The following is a 15,244-nucleotide window of genomic DNA, read 5'->3' on the forward strand; positions in this document are numbered from 1 at the left end:
GGTATATGTCAAAGGGACAGCTTGAGGGGGCTCCTGCATGTCAACTATGAGATAATGTGAGCATTAAAATAAATAACGACCATAACATTATTATCCATTGAATGAAATAGCAACTTTAAATCCATACAGATATAAATAAATGAAGATAATGAAAGTTGGTTGAGATATAGGATCTCTCCTCACAAAATACTTATTAATTACAAAGAGAAAAAGAGCAATTTTGTAGTGGAGAGTCCTGTCAGACACCACCTTGATCGAGTAATCAAAATTAACAGCACAATAATGGGATAACTCAAATGTATGAGATACAATGAAAAGAATACAGCATCACTTCTGTGGTACTTCTCACCAAAGATGCATAATTTTAATTTAATTATTAGTAAACCTCAGATAAAGCCAAAATGAAGGACATTCTGCAAAATAACTGGCTTGTCATCTTCAAAAATGTCATGAGATTCAAGTAGAAACTGAGAACTGTTCCAGATTGAAGGAGCTTAAAGAAATATAACTGTGTTTTTCTGAATTGGATCTTTTTGCTATAAAGAACATTATTGAGATAACTGACAAACTTGAATGGAGTCTGAGAGTTGACAGTGGAATGAAATGGCTATGTTGTGCTTATGTAGGAGAATGTCTTTATTTTAGGAATCCGCTAATGTATTGGGGAGATTATAGCATCAGATTGGCAATTTACTCTCCAATGGTTCAGGTGAAAAAAACATACCATAGTTGCAACTTTTTTTGAGATTGCTTCAAAATGAAAACTTAAAAAAATATATATTCGCTTTGGCCACTTAATTTCCTAGGTCTTTGCACATGCCCCTACCCCAGCCCTTTCCCCAGAATTTCCCCCTTGGGAACCCTTGCTTGTCCGTCATGTCATTTCCTCTGTGTAGCGAGGGTACCCTTTAGAACATGTACCATGTTCCCTGGCATTAACGTTTACCTGTCTATGTCTACAGTTCTATTTACCCCAAAGCTTAGAGTCCATGCCCATCACACTCATATCTGTATCCCTAGTACTTAGCACAGCAGCTGGCATTGTGCTTGATGAACAGCCATGTGGAGAGGGAGAGAGACAAGATTATAGGTGTAAATTTGGGAAACACTTCTAGAGCCAACAAGGTTAAGTGGGGAAAGGAGGAGATTTGGATACTGCCTAGCCTAGGTCTGAATTATACAGCTGGGTGACCCTAGATAAGACTTAGACTCCCTGAGCCTTGGTTTCCTCACGTGTAAAATGGGTTGTTAGGTGAAGCAAAGGTAATAAGGTTTGTAAGTCATCTAGTTGAGTTCCTGGTGCTTAGCAGGTATGCAACAAATTTTAGTTTCCCTTTTCACTTAAAAATAAGAATAAAAACCATCAAAGAAGACTAGAAGTTTAGAACTCCAGCTTATATTCCTGACTTTACTATAAACTTAGTATGTGAACTTGGATACGTTATTTCACTTTACAAGGCTTCAATTTGCTTCTGAGTAAAATGGAAGGTGGAAAAATGGAGGGAAGAGGAGTGGGCTTAATGACTGTCATGCTACCAAGATCTCATAGTTCTAAAATTTAACAAGAGTTTCCTTCTGGGTAATAGTGAGTACAGACAATGAAGGATAAGAAAGATTCTGCTATATTTAAAGGATGTTCCTCAGTTTAAGCTTAGCAGGCGAAGTCCGCCTGCTGGACTGTACAATTGACTTGTTTATACCTGTTTAAAGCAGAGGTAAATTGAAAGATGGTAGCGTTGTTAGGTTACTGTTGAGCACATTAATAATTTATGAGCCATCAAGGAATTAACACACACTTTCAGTTCACACTGCATTTTTCCTTAGTCATAATTCTTTGCCTAATTGCTTTTTCCTTTAAAAATAAGGGAGCTGAGACCGTGGATATTTGCCTAATGGCTCAAACAGAGCCATGACCCATTGCCAAGTCTTTCAGTCCTTTTATAGCCTGGGGACATTTGCCATTGAAAGAAAGCTGATGGGTTTGATTTTCCTGAAAGAGATACTTTGCACTGACCTCTGGCCCCATTAGATACTTTGGTCATTGCCCATTCACTGTAATGGGTGCAATAAATTTGTTTTAATTTAGGACATTATCAAGTAGGGAATATTGACAAAGACAAAACAATGTTTTGAAAAGAGCCAGGATGAAATCATGAATAAATAAATATTTTGAATTTAGCTGATAAATTAACAAAGGTTTATTCGTAAGAGTCTGACTAAACTATTTCAAAGTTAGGCCAAAGGTGATTCCATTTCCAATAGAAATGTCGTCTTTCTCTTTAGGCCAGAGGAAATGTGTGCATCATAGAAAGACATTGCAAAGTGTAGAAAGGCATTTATCCTTTCTGACAGATCTGTTTTAAATAGATCTGTTTTCAGCTAAATGCCAAAAACAGCCCTATGAGTCTAGTAGCCTTTTCTACAGCAGGGCATTTATTTTCTTTGTGTAAATACCTTCATTAGGGATCTCAGCAGGCTGTTTCTCCACCTTTTCTTTGTATTAGTCCTTTAGAGTAGTGTCAAAGCACTGAAATTCTGGTTAAGTATTACCTGTCTGTGTTTCCTTTTGAGTGAAAGAAATGACTCCTAACTTGGATATATTCCTCTTGAGGAAGGGGATAAGGGTGCATATGGCACTGATCCTTACGCTAATATTCTTACACAGGTAACATCATTCGGACAGACAGCAGAAAGATCCAATAAACCACAAAGCATATTTGCAAAGCTGTGAGGCCTTGGATGGTGTTGTTTTATGCAAAGTCCAAATGGCTAAATTTTTCAGGTTACAGGTAGCCCGAGAGCATTTTTAGCTGCATAAAAACTAATTGGAACAACTTGAATGGAAGAAAATTTTGCCTGAAGTCTTTAACCACTCTGGTAACCTAATCGTTTTCTGTTCAACTTAGGGCAGTTATAGGAAAATGAATCTATGCATGCAGCTTAGGAAACCTTACACAAGCTCAGAGAGTTCGGGAGAATCATAAAAATCTCATTTAGAAAGTTTGGTGTGTGTGTCTCATGTTTTGACATCACTGCTCAGGGACAGGAAAGCCATAGTTAGATAGGGGAAAGTATAATTTTTTAAAAGGTCTAACAAAGCAAGACTCAAGAAAGCTGATTCTGGTTTCTCTATGATGATGAGGAATATTTCTCCATGAGGAATTTATTGATCATCTTTATATGCAAAGGATCCAAAACTTTGTAACTCATGACTAATTCGGTGAGCTCTCCACATGGTAACACACCAACTGTTTGACATGTGCTGCTGTTAACTGAAGTGTATTTTAGAAGAAACAGCGTGGACTGGAAGTCTGAAGACCTTTTGATCAAGTTCTGGTTCTGCCTCTTGCTAGCTCTGTAAGTTTATACAGGTTATTCAAAATTCTTGAGCCTGACTTTCCACCTGCATGGAATTAATACTTTCTCAGACACCTCATGGAGGTTTAGTAAAAATTCTTTAAGTTAGTCAATAGAAAAGTATGTGCAAGCTATAAAGCCCTCTGCAAATATAAGAAATTATTTTTATATCACTATGATAGGATAATGCTCTAGGTCATTTTATTTTTATTTGGTTGTTTTAATTTCACCCTTGCATGTAGACTACATGCATTTGCTGTAATTCACCAAATCAAAATCCCCAGCTCTGCAAAAGCCACACTTGGAAGAACATGATAAAAACAGTTTCGTTTGGACTGTATGCCCATCTGAAGTCTTCTTTGGAATGTAATTCAGTCAGAAGAAATTATGGCACTAGTAAATATTCTGAGAATTCATGAAATTCCACAGCCCAAACCATGATTCACTGCTTCAGTACCAAAAGCATTTGGAAGCCACAACACTGACTGCTTCTGAGGCTCTAAATGGGGCCACTTGCACTCACTGTGGCATGGCCTGCTCCCACCACTCAGGAGAGATGGCACTCAAATTCCCTGGAGTCTCTTCAAACAGTATTTTTCTTCCTTCCTCGTGGACCTTCCTTAACAATGTACCTTTCCTTCCTCGTGGACCTTCCTAAACAATATACCTTTCTGGATTAAGAGATGACATAGTGTTTTAGGGTTTTTCTCCACCCCTCAGGCATTCAACATGAGTATTCTACAAATTTATCTTATATAAAAACTTTGTGAATCAGCGCTGAATTTTCCAGTACCAGCCTTAAACAACCTGTCATTCAAATCCTTAAGGATGGGTTTATGTGAAAATGATTTCTCCACACTTGCCTTTGCTTCATCTTAGATGGCAGTGTGGTTCTTCCTTTGAAAAAATCACTGAAGGAGATGGTTCCTTCAGGCAACTAGCATGGTTCAGTTACTATATCAAATGAAACGTATATAGACAAAAAGCTACAGGGCTTCCCTGGTGGCGCAGTGGTTGAGAGTCCGCCTGCCGATGCAGGGGACACCGGTTTGTGCCCCGGGTCTGGGAAGATCCCACATGCCGCAGAGCGGCTGGGCCCGTGAGCCATGGCCGCTGAGCCTGCGCGTTCGGAGCCTGTGCTCCGCAACGGGAGAGACCACAGCAGTGGGAGGCCCGCGTACCGCGGGAAAAAAAAAAAAAAAAAAGCTACAAACACCAGCTTGAGTAGCAGCAGTAATGTGTAGCCACATGCTGTGGCATGTGTGTGGGACTCAGGCATTCAGCCCTGGCCAAATGTCAGACAGTGCAGATAAGGCAGATAAAAATCTTCTGCCTAAGTGGGAACTGTGTAATCTCACTCTGTCCTTCCAACACATCGGAACTAGTTTCACAAAGTCTACGTGGTTCCCAAAATCCTTCTAAAGCATCATAGAATGTAAGAAATAGAGGTCATGTGACCTCCAGGTGGATACTTGGATTCCTCTGTAGCCCCCTGCGATACCAGATGCTCCAGCCATTGCTTGAATACGTCCAGGGATGGGACGGTACCTCCTTCTAGAACATCTCAATCTATTTTTGGACAATTCTAATTTTAGGAAATGTGGTATTTTGTTTTAACTATTCCCAATGTCTAAGGCTCTACTTAACCTGTGGGGAATGTCACCTATCTGAGGTCTGTATTGGTTCTGAATATTCAACCAGTGGCAATCCCATCTACCCACTTGTCATCTGGCACAGATCTCCCCTTGTTACTTACAAAGCAATCAGGAGAAACTCTGCCCATTATCTGACTCTAGCTCTATGTTCTAACCTATGGATTTCCCCTTTAAATTTATCCTTACCAAAACGAAATAAAGCAAATCTAGCTTGATTTTTTTCTTACTAAAGCCATGCTAGCTTCTAGTAATCAGAACTTTTTTTAAATGTACAGAAAAACTCTGTTTTAATATTCCTTTTGGGAGTTTTGCCCATATGTGCATTAACCCACCAGTTTAGCTTGTAAACTAACTCCTGCCTTGAAGAATTGAAGCTATATTTGGGTATATTCTATCTGCTACTACTTTTCCCATTCTTCACAGTTCCTCTGTATCTTACATATATATTGATTTACTTCTCATTGGATAATATTTTTGCTCAACGTGCTTGTCATGAGTGTCACTATCTCTGCATTCATTTCAGCCAACATAGCCTCATATTTTAGTTTTGAATGTCCTTGTTGTCTCTGCTCAGGGTACCTGAGTGACTGCAAACAGGCTATTTTGTGCTGACAAGCCATAGTCTGAATGGTGTGCAGACACAAAAATACAAATTGCATGTTTTGGATTTGGGTTTGAACTGGCCTCATTAGCAGCCAATCTACTATGTAGTCTATACCCATAAAGCATGGATTGAGAGGCAAAAAATAATTTCTGAATTTTGGTTCTGCTCTTCATGCTGGATAAATTATTCATTCCCTAGTACACCTTTATAAGAGAAAATAGCTGATGATTATGCTTACCTTTACAGATACATCACAGAGCTAACATGAACTATTTAGCCTAAAATAACTGAAACATTTTTAACACTAAAATCAGATATATCAATATAATGTTGTAGTATGCAAAAACTAACCTAAAGACTATCTTGTTCTCTTTAAAAGAGAAAGTTTCATTCCATTCTCATAAAAGGTATACATAAAATTACATTATAATATTATATATAATTCATATATATGCCTATATATGATATATATTATCCTTTTAGCATAAAGAAAGCTACCTAGGTGACCAGGAGTATGAAACACTGAAAAATTGAGTGTTTTCCTTACCTGCCATTAGTTCACATTTACTTTCACTGAATTCATGGGGCAGCTGCATCCTGGAAATGCCTATTTTCACTGACCACAACTTCAGCAAACGGAGGTCCCGGTGTGTCTCTTAAACTCTGGGCTTCTGTGAAACTCCTGGTGAAGTCTGGATACCCGTGGGTTGAGGTAAACTAGTTCCACTGATCAGGGTCTGGTTTCTTCTGCTTTGTTTGACTTGGGTGTGCTTAGCTTCCATCTGTCTGTCATCCTAGAATAGCAGCCAGAGACAGCCTGTGTGTTATCTCTTGGGCAGGAAGGTTAAGTCCCCTGGCATGAATTGCATTCAGCAACTAAATAAATAAGATACCTTGGAGATGGGCTTTTATTCATAGGAAACCAGATAGCCTTTTTGATCATAAAATATTTATTCCCTATTATCTTCTTGTTGCCAGGACTACTGCTTATGGCACGTTTCTTAAGAGGAGCTAGAGTGATAAAGAGGTTATAGGAATTAGTAGGGTAATTTTTATTTTCAAGAATATCTTGAATGATATTATATTGCCCAGAACTGAGTGGGATTTGCCATTTAATGTTGATTGAGATCACACCATGTCCCACTTTAAGTTGATACTTCTTCTTTTTAATCACTGTTTTCCTCTAAGAAACAACATCTTCACTTTATAGCTTAAGAAAGTGACCGAACGTAGTCACTTTTAAGGCAGCTAAATGAATTAATCAATGTGAATTCATGTAAGTGTTTAGAAAAATCTAACTACTCAAAATGAACATTTTGTGATAACTTAACTTTATTTAACACAATTTTATTATTTTAACTATTTACAAAGTACCAGCTAAGTCCTATTGGACACCCAAAGGTGTTAGGGTCTCTGACCTGCAGGAGCATTCTGTTTAGTAGGGTATTAGTATACAAATACAGATCATTCTACACCAAGGCAGACTCTGATATGCACTGTGCTAGGAGTACAAAGTACTAGAAGGATATGGAATTCTGACTGGGAGTATCCAAGAGGACTTTGAGGAAATGCTGTCTTTGAGTTGGAACTTAACAAATAACAAAAGTAGGTAACATTTATTGAGTGCTTACTAAATGTCAGCACTGTTCAAAGTACTTTAAACTTATTAATTCCTTTAATTCTCTTGATTAACACTATAAGCTAAGTCTGTTATAATTCCCATTTTACAGTTGTACAAACTGAGGCACAGAACAGTTAAATAATTTGCCAAAGGTCGTAGAGCTAGTAAGTGATGGAGTGAAGTTTCAAATTCAAGGAGCCTTGCACCAGAATGCTTACTGTCATTCTTAACCATAACACCATACTACTTCCTGTCAAGGAACAATAAGATGTCACCAAGCAGCTTCACAGCAGCAGCTCAGCCACAACCATGGAGAAGGGAAAATTCAGGAATGTTTGGAAAGGCCAAAGTTTATTAGTGTGGCTTGAATGTGGAGAAACAAAAGATGGATTTAGGAATTGTAGACTATAAGATATACAGAGAATGCAAGGAGGTTTGGATTGCAGAAGGTTGGATTTGCAGGTCTGGCCTGAGGAACAGCAGTGGAGAGCAGGGAAGTGCCTGGTCAGATTTTTGTCAGAGGAAGAACTTGTGGAGAGGAGGATTGAGTGACTGAAGAGAAGGACATCCTTTAGGGATCTATTAATTAAATCTTTAAAAAGACAAGTTTTGAGCTTCTCCTATGTGCCAAGCACTGTTCTGAGTGCTGAGCATATAGCAAGGAATAAGGGAGACAAGATACACAAGGCTTCCAATTTCATTGTTTGAAAGAATATGGAAATAAATGGATGAATAAGCAAGATAATTTTATATAGTCCTGAAAGAAAGAAATAGGTCAATGTGATATAACAGAAAGCGACCATTGACAGGGGAATGGCCACTTTGGAATGGTGGTCAGGGAAGGCCTCTCTGAGCAGGTGACATTCCAACTGAGACCTGAATGACAGAGGAGCCAGTCATGGGGAAGGAAGGGGAAGGGTTCAGCAAAACAGGATTTGGGTTTATGAAGAAAAGCAGAATTAACAAATGCAAAAGCTCTGGATTGGGAAAGAGATTGGAAGGTTCAAAGGACAGAAAGAACACCAAAAGAAGTGCTTAGCAGAGATGGGGAGGGATACAAGGCGAGGTTGGAGACTTAAGCAGGGCCAGCGCCTTGTAGATTAGGGTAAAGTATTTGTGTTTTATTTTAAATGAACTGGGAAGCAATTGGAAGGTTTTAAGTATGTTTTAAGTAGGTGAATGGCTTACTCTGTTTTAAATTTTGAAAAGATCACTCTGGGTAAAATATGGAGAATGGATTATAAGGGGACAGAAGTGAAAGCAGGAAAATCAATTAGGAGGCAAATTGCAGAGGTCCAGAAAAGAAAGAGATTATATGGCCTAGACCTTGAAGGAGGAGAGGTGGATGGATTAGGGTTACATTTTGGAGGCAAAGTTAAAAAGATTTGGATTAGGTGCAAGATATGGGAAAAAGAAAGGTACCGATGATGACTCCAAGAATTTTGAACCCACTGAATGGTGTGGTGCCTGTAATGAGCTAGAGAGAACTCTAGAGAGTTCTCTAGAGAACAGGGAGAGTTACGAGTTCTGCTATGGACATGTGGGGCTGTTCGGGGGGTAACTAGGTCGCCTCTTTGAGGATGCGAAAATATGGATGAGAGAGGTGGATACCACAGGAATTACAGTTATACCATTAACTGACAAATGTGACTAGATATCAGGGCGAGGGCTTTGATAACTTCAGGTTTGAGTCTGAAAAGGTAGAAAGGAAGAGATCCCATTAACCAACATGATAGAGTAGGAGAGGTTTGGCAAAGAGAAGGCTTAATGAAAGCCAGGAACCATAAGGAAATTCCCATTTAAATAGTGGACAATGGTACAGGCTTTAGAATCTGAAAGACTTGGGTTTGCATCCTAGGTGAGCCGTTTACCAAACCCGTGTAACAAGTTACCTGGTTGCCTCAGCCTCCGTTTCTAATCTAGAAAATGAGAGAAATGATTTGGTAATGATAAGATAGTGATAAAGAGTAAATGATGGGCTTCCCTGGTGGCGCAGTGGTTGAGAATCCGCCTGCCAATGCAGGGGACATGGGTTCGTGCCCCAGTCTGGGAAGATCTCACATGCCGCAGAGCAGCTGGGCCTGTGAGCCATGGCCGCTGAGGCTGTGCATCCGGAGCCTGTGCTCCGCAACACGAGAGGCCACAGCAGTGAGAGGCCCGCGTACCGCAAAAAAAAAAGAGTAAATGAAATTATATATGTAAATGCTTAATACATAGGAATCATGCAATAAATACTATTATCACTGTCTCTTATAAGTACTATTATAATAACAATATAAAAATAGCAATAACTGTTGGGATGTGTTTTATTTCTGTTGATTATTACTAAGATAATAATGTTCTATTAGTTCCTTTTAAGCAAGGCTTGCAAGGATATTAATCCAGATTTGATATTCGGCTCTTTATTTTGCTATATTTAATCATCAAAACAAATTACAGGGGCTTCCCTAGTGGCGCAGTGGTTGAGAATCTGCCTGCTAATGCAGGGGACACGGGTTCAAGCCCTGGTCTGGGAGGATCCCACATGCCGCAGAGCAACTGGGCCCGTGAGCCACGGCTACTGAGCCTGCACGTCTGGAGCCCGTGCTCTGCAACAAGAGAGGCCATGATAGTGAGAGGCCCACGCACTGCGATGAAAAGTGGCCCCTGCTTGCCACACAACTGGAGAAAGCCCTCGCACAGAAACGAAGACCCAACACAGCAAAAATAAATTAATTAATTAATAAACTCCTACCCCCAACATCTTAAAAACAAACAAAAACAAATTACATATTATTTATGTACTTTTCCCAATTTACAGATCAACACACTAAGGCTCAGAAAGCGTACCGTGTGTAAGGTTACACAGCAAGGAATTGGAGCCTGCCTGGAAGAGCCAGGACTCACACCTAGATCTGACATGCTCCAAATAATCCTGAACTCTTTCCCAACAAACCACCAGTAAGATAAAAATACCATTGTACCACTTTGCCAGTTCTCTGGGATCTATCTGAGTGAATAAATTCTGTTTTATAAAAATGTTATTAGCAGATCACCACCATGGTTTTCACAGTGTCTCATGGAATTTTCCAGTGCTGGACAATGTGCCTCTCAAGGCCTGTCTTTGGAGGACATGAAGAAAAGTCTTCAGTTCTCACCCATTGACAAATATGGTAAGTATACAGATTCGTCAGATTGACTAAGGAAACTACCCCTAGGAAGGTGATGTCTGTTTGATAATGAGGGAGAAAGTATTCTATTTTGTAATAAGTAGAGATGAAGGGTACTTTAAAAACATTATATCATAAAAGTGCAAACTTTGCTCTTGTAAGTCTTGTATAAGTCTACAGTTACCTTTGCACTTAATAATGTGTGCATAAGTATGTAAGTGTATGGGGAAGTATATGGGAGTGTGTGTGTCCGTGGGAAAAAGTACAGCTCTTTTTTGAAAATAATCTCCTGCATCTCGTGACATTCCAAACACCTTGTTTCCACCTTATTGAGTCTACTACCTTGAAGTCCCATATTGTGCAGGTATAGGGAGGAGGAGAAAACTCCTCCCTACAGGAGGAGATGAATTTCCACAATTACATCATATCCTTGCTAAACAGGAGTGTTTTCTCTTTAGCAAGTGCCGGAGGGTAAAATGTGAACCCAGCTATTCGCTCAAAAAGCTGGAGAGGAGGTGAGGGTATCACTGATGGGATCTGTTTTGCACAGGACTATTTTAGAAAGAATTAATAAAGCTCTTTGAAATAGTTAACATAGCTCTGTGCTCGCCCCTGGAAGCCAGAGGATAGGCAGTCCCCCTTATCAGCTGCCATATAAATGTGCCAGGCCTGTGATGTCCTTTCTCCCACCTCTAAGCCTGAGAAGCTCTATATTTAATTGGAATTTTAGTACAATGGGCTCATTTATTCATGGGAACTTCCTTTGACAATATGGAGGACTGAAAAAATGTATGTCAGTTAAAGAGAACAGATTTATTACAAGGACTGGGTCTGTGGGAGAATAAATTTAGTGGTGTGTGCCTGGTTCTGTGATATAGATGGCAATAGACCCTGCAGCTTTAGAATCCTCACCAATGCACCTCGGCTGCAGAGTATCATACCTAAGGCAATAGGAAGCCTCTAAGAAACGAAGAAGAAAATTGTTCTGGATAGATTCGACAAACTACTTGGGAACACTAAAGGAAGGAAACTTTGTGCTTCCGACTCCCAGTACGTGTCTAGAATGCAGTCGAGTGCTTTTTATCATCAGCTTTACAACATAATTGGCCAATCCAGTAACGGGGGAAAATGTGCTCTAAGTGTCACATCATCACATTTTTTATAGATATAATATCGTTTTTTCAAACCTTTACAGATGTGACTGCACAACCACAAAATAGAGGGCACCCTTTGAAATGTGTGCTTTGACCAGAAGTCTTTTCTTTCATGGTGGAGTTTCAAGATGAAGCATTTCTTAACGATCTGTTTCTTAAAGGGATAAGACGTTGAGCAGAATTCCTCAAAATGAAGTTAGACAAAAGTGATGCAATGATTTTAAAAAGTAGGGTTTTCCTATGCATATATGTACCCGGGGTAGAAGAAAACATTAGCATGTTTTAATGGAGTGACAGTCCCAATAGACAAAAAAGATATATTCAATATCTCCCACTAGGAACATCACACCGTATAAGAAAGAACTCTTTAATTGCCCTCCATTTCTACTTCATAAACTAGTTGTGGTATAACAGCAACTTTATGAACTGTTTCTTCCCCACCCACAGAACAGGGCTAGAGAATGAGGATAAAATTAAGTACCTAGCTGTACTTGAGACCTTTCACCCTGAAGTAACAAAACATGTAGACATGGTTCAGTCTTCCCTTAAAGCCTGTGTTCAAATTTCATTTGGTCCCTCTTAAGCTGAGTGACTGCACAGAGTCTGTCCTTCAACTCTGGTGATGATGGTATCAATAATAAATGTCAGCATCCATGCCCTGCTGATTTTGCTACCCGTCTCCGAAGGTGAACCCTCCCACACTAGAAGGATGGATGCTCACAATCAGATTTCCACTGGAGTCCTATGGAGAGAGAGGCATGAAGCATCATAGGCCAGACAAATCACATGTGGTACATTAAAAGGTTGATTATAGTAATGAAAGGATTACGTGCTTATTAAAGCATCTGTCTATGCCTGGGATGAAGTTGCAGTTTCAGTCTGGATGAAAGGAAATATTTATGCTCTAAGGTGTAGATTTTTAGTCTGCCCAGAATTAGGATTCAATAATGTGTATCCTGCTTCCCCTAACCTAATTTCAGCTGGCCAGGGCCAGCCCCACTAGCAGAAGAGGACTGGTCACAGCAGCACTGGCAGCAGTGGTGCTGCCTCTCGGGAGAGTATATGTGCTGCCTAAGAGATTTTGACAGAGACCTTTCTTATGAAAATAAATATGCCCATCGAACTGCATATTGCCAGAAGTCTTAATGAAAATGTGGATAGCTGAGTTGGTTCTGAAAACTCGGCTATCAAAGGGAAGAAAAAGCAGCATTAGCTATTGACAAATGTGCCCATTTTCACAGAAACAATGAATGGTTTCCCTACTTGGAATGGAAACGTAACTGCTTCCCTGCTCATGTCCTACGTTCTCTAGGACTGTGGCCAGATTCTGAGGCACTAGCTCAATTCTCTGGACACACCCAGGGCTATTGTTTCAATGAGCATCAAATGCCACTAGTACTCAGACCTAAGCATTAAAAATTGGACTTTCAGATAGAAAAAAAAAGAAAACAACCAGAGCCAACCTGTTATAGAGAATACTCTTTCCTTTTCTCTACTGCCATCTCCACCTCCATTTTCAGCCATCAACGGCTTTGCACTCACTATGTGTCAGACACTGTGCTGTCTTATGTGCATTACCAGCCCTATGACTTCTCCCCTCTACAAATGAAGACACAGGCTCAGAAAGGTTAACAAAAGTCACAGAACTGGTAAGTAGTGCAGGCAGGGCTTAAACCCAGATTCGCCTGACACGAAGCCCATACTTTTAGCCATCATGATAAACCACCTCCCTGAACTGTACCCTTCTTTACTCCGAATTCAAAATGTCACCTGGCCAAACACCCATCACTGATGTTCCTCTGGTCTCAGCTCTCTGTTTTCATTGTAAATTCTGCTTTTGTTTTACAATTGCTTGTCAGCAACTCTTGTCCAAACTCTCTGTTCACATGAGCCAGGAGAGGCTGCGTGGCAGCTGTGCGTTGCACTGGCTGAGGCTGGTTAAGAGAAATGGGGAGATGGGCCGATAAGTAACAGCTGAACTTCTTTCCCGATGCAGGCTATGTGTCTGATCCCATGAGCCCGATGCATTTTCATTCTTGCCGGAATTGTGGCAGCTTTGAGGACAGCAGCTGACAGCATTCCGCATTTACCTAAGGAGAGTTTTCCCCCAAACTGACAGCAACAATTCTAACAATGGCAGCCTTGCTTCCATTTATATTTTACCCTCTAAGGTCTCCTTAAATTGGCTTATTCACACTGGTCCTATTTAATTCCCCACCACAAGTTGGGCTCTGGATTTGTGGCTGAGGAATGAAATGCAAAAGAGCCAAAACAGAATGTATTTGAAGAATTTTTAATTTTGTAAAGGAAAAATTAATTTTATGTTGTTGGTTGGAGATGGGGCCTTAGTCGTTGGTGGGGACTTAACAATTGTTATGTTTTCATAGACTGAATTAAGTAGACATGTTTGAGAGTCGTGTGTTTGATTTCTTAGAATATTTTTCATTTTCTTATCTCATTATGTTACTTAAAGTGTCCAGCCCTGTGATTAAAGAGTCTTTGGTGACGTACAAAATTGACTCAAAGTGTATTTCATTCCAACAAGACTTCTACTGTGTACACCTTTCTTTCAGATATATTGGTAAAAATACGTATTGATCTTCAGATCAAGAAGCTTGCAGAAATACAACACTTATTATTTGGCCTCCTCTCTACATGGTACCTCTGTGCTCTGCTTGGGTGACCTGTTGCTGTCAGCACCGAGGTGTCACAAATGCCATTGGTACCATCATGAAACCGACCCACGCATGCAAAGCTGCCATTCATACCAGGGTCTGGCACAGTGAACTGGGAGGATGGTTGAGGTACCTGCTACCTTCAGAAAAAGAGAAGTCTTCCCTCCACACTCCCAACAAGGAAGACAGGAATGCTTCCACCAACACAATAGTTTTGCCATTGAAAGACAGACCTGGAAAAAGACAGACAGGAAACCATGAAAATTCAGTGTTATAATTACTGCTATTCACCTTGGTAAGGGAAATAACATTAGTAAAGGAAGATTGGGCATCCTCTAAATCAAGGTTTCTGGATCTCAGAACTATTGGAGGGAGTAATTCTTTGTGGGAGCTGTCCTATGCACTGTGGGATTTTTAATAGCTTCCTGGCTTCTACCTCCAGATGCCAGTAACAGCTCCCTAAGTCACAGCAATCAAAAGTGTCTCCAGACTTTTAATGTGCTCTGGGGGACAAAAATCTCCCCAGGTTGAGAACCACTGCCCTAAATCCTGAGATTAGGGGGCTGAAGAGGAATGAAAGAAAGATAGAGCCTGACTCTGACTGGCTGCATTTAGGCAAAACTGCTCTTTCCTCCTCCTTAGTAATGTGGATCCATAGACAAACGGAGCTGAATGAGTGCTGATTGCTCCTTCTATGTCTATGGCAAGCTGCTCCATTCTCCCCTCTCCCCTACCAATTAGAAATTATGTTGCTTGCGGGCAATTTCTATCAGAACAGCAACACCCCCTGTATTCCTTCAGAGCCTTTCCTTATGACCTGTGGTCGCAAAGTTGAAAGTCCCCACAAGTTCTGAAGAGCTTGGAGACAGCCCAATGCGAATCCAGAGGTAGCAGTGAAAACCATGGTACTTCCAATTAAATTTATCCTTTTTCAAAAAAAAAGGTCATGAAGAACCTAGGGGTAAGACGGGAATAAAGACACAGACCTACTAGAGAATGGACTTGAGGATATGGGGAGGGGGAAGGGTA

The 15,244-nt window shown here is 40.2% G+C and overlaps 1 protein-coding gene across 1 annotated transcript in view; it reads left to right on the forward strand.

Moving 5' to 3' along the window:
• Window positions 1–14,055, forward strand: part of TNNI3K (TNNI3 interacting kinase) — a 279,546-nt gene extending 265,491 nt beyond the window's left edge. Inside the window, exons 24-25 of the mRNA XM_024734607.1 lie at window positions 10,310–10,389; window positions 13,537–14,055. Coding sequence (XP_024590375.1) covers window positions 10,310–10,389; window positions 13,537–13,613 — 157 coding nt within the window. The 3' untranslated portion in view covers window positions 13,614–14,055. The remainder of the gene's footprint in view (window positions 1–10,309; window positions 10,390–13,536) is intronic.
• Window positions 14,056–15,244: the final 1,189 nt, after the last annotated feature.

This window comes from Neophocaena asiaeorientalis, unplaced genomic scaffold, assembly GCF_003031525.2.
Source record: "Neophocaena asiaeorientalis asiaeorientalis breed wild unplaced genomic scaffold, Neophocaena_asiaeorientalis_V1.1 scaffold15, whole genome shotgun sequence".
Classification (NCBI taxonomy): domain Eukaryota; kingdom Metazoa; phylum Chordata; class Mammalia; order Artiodactyla; family Phocoenidae; genus Neophocaena; species Neophocaena asiaeorientalis.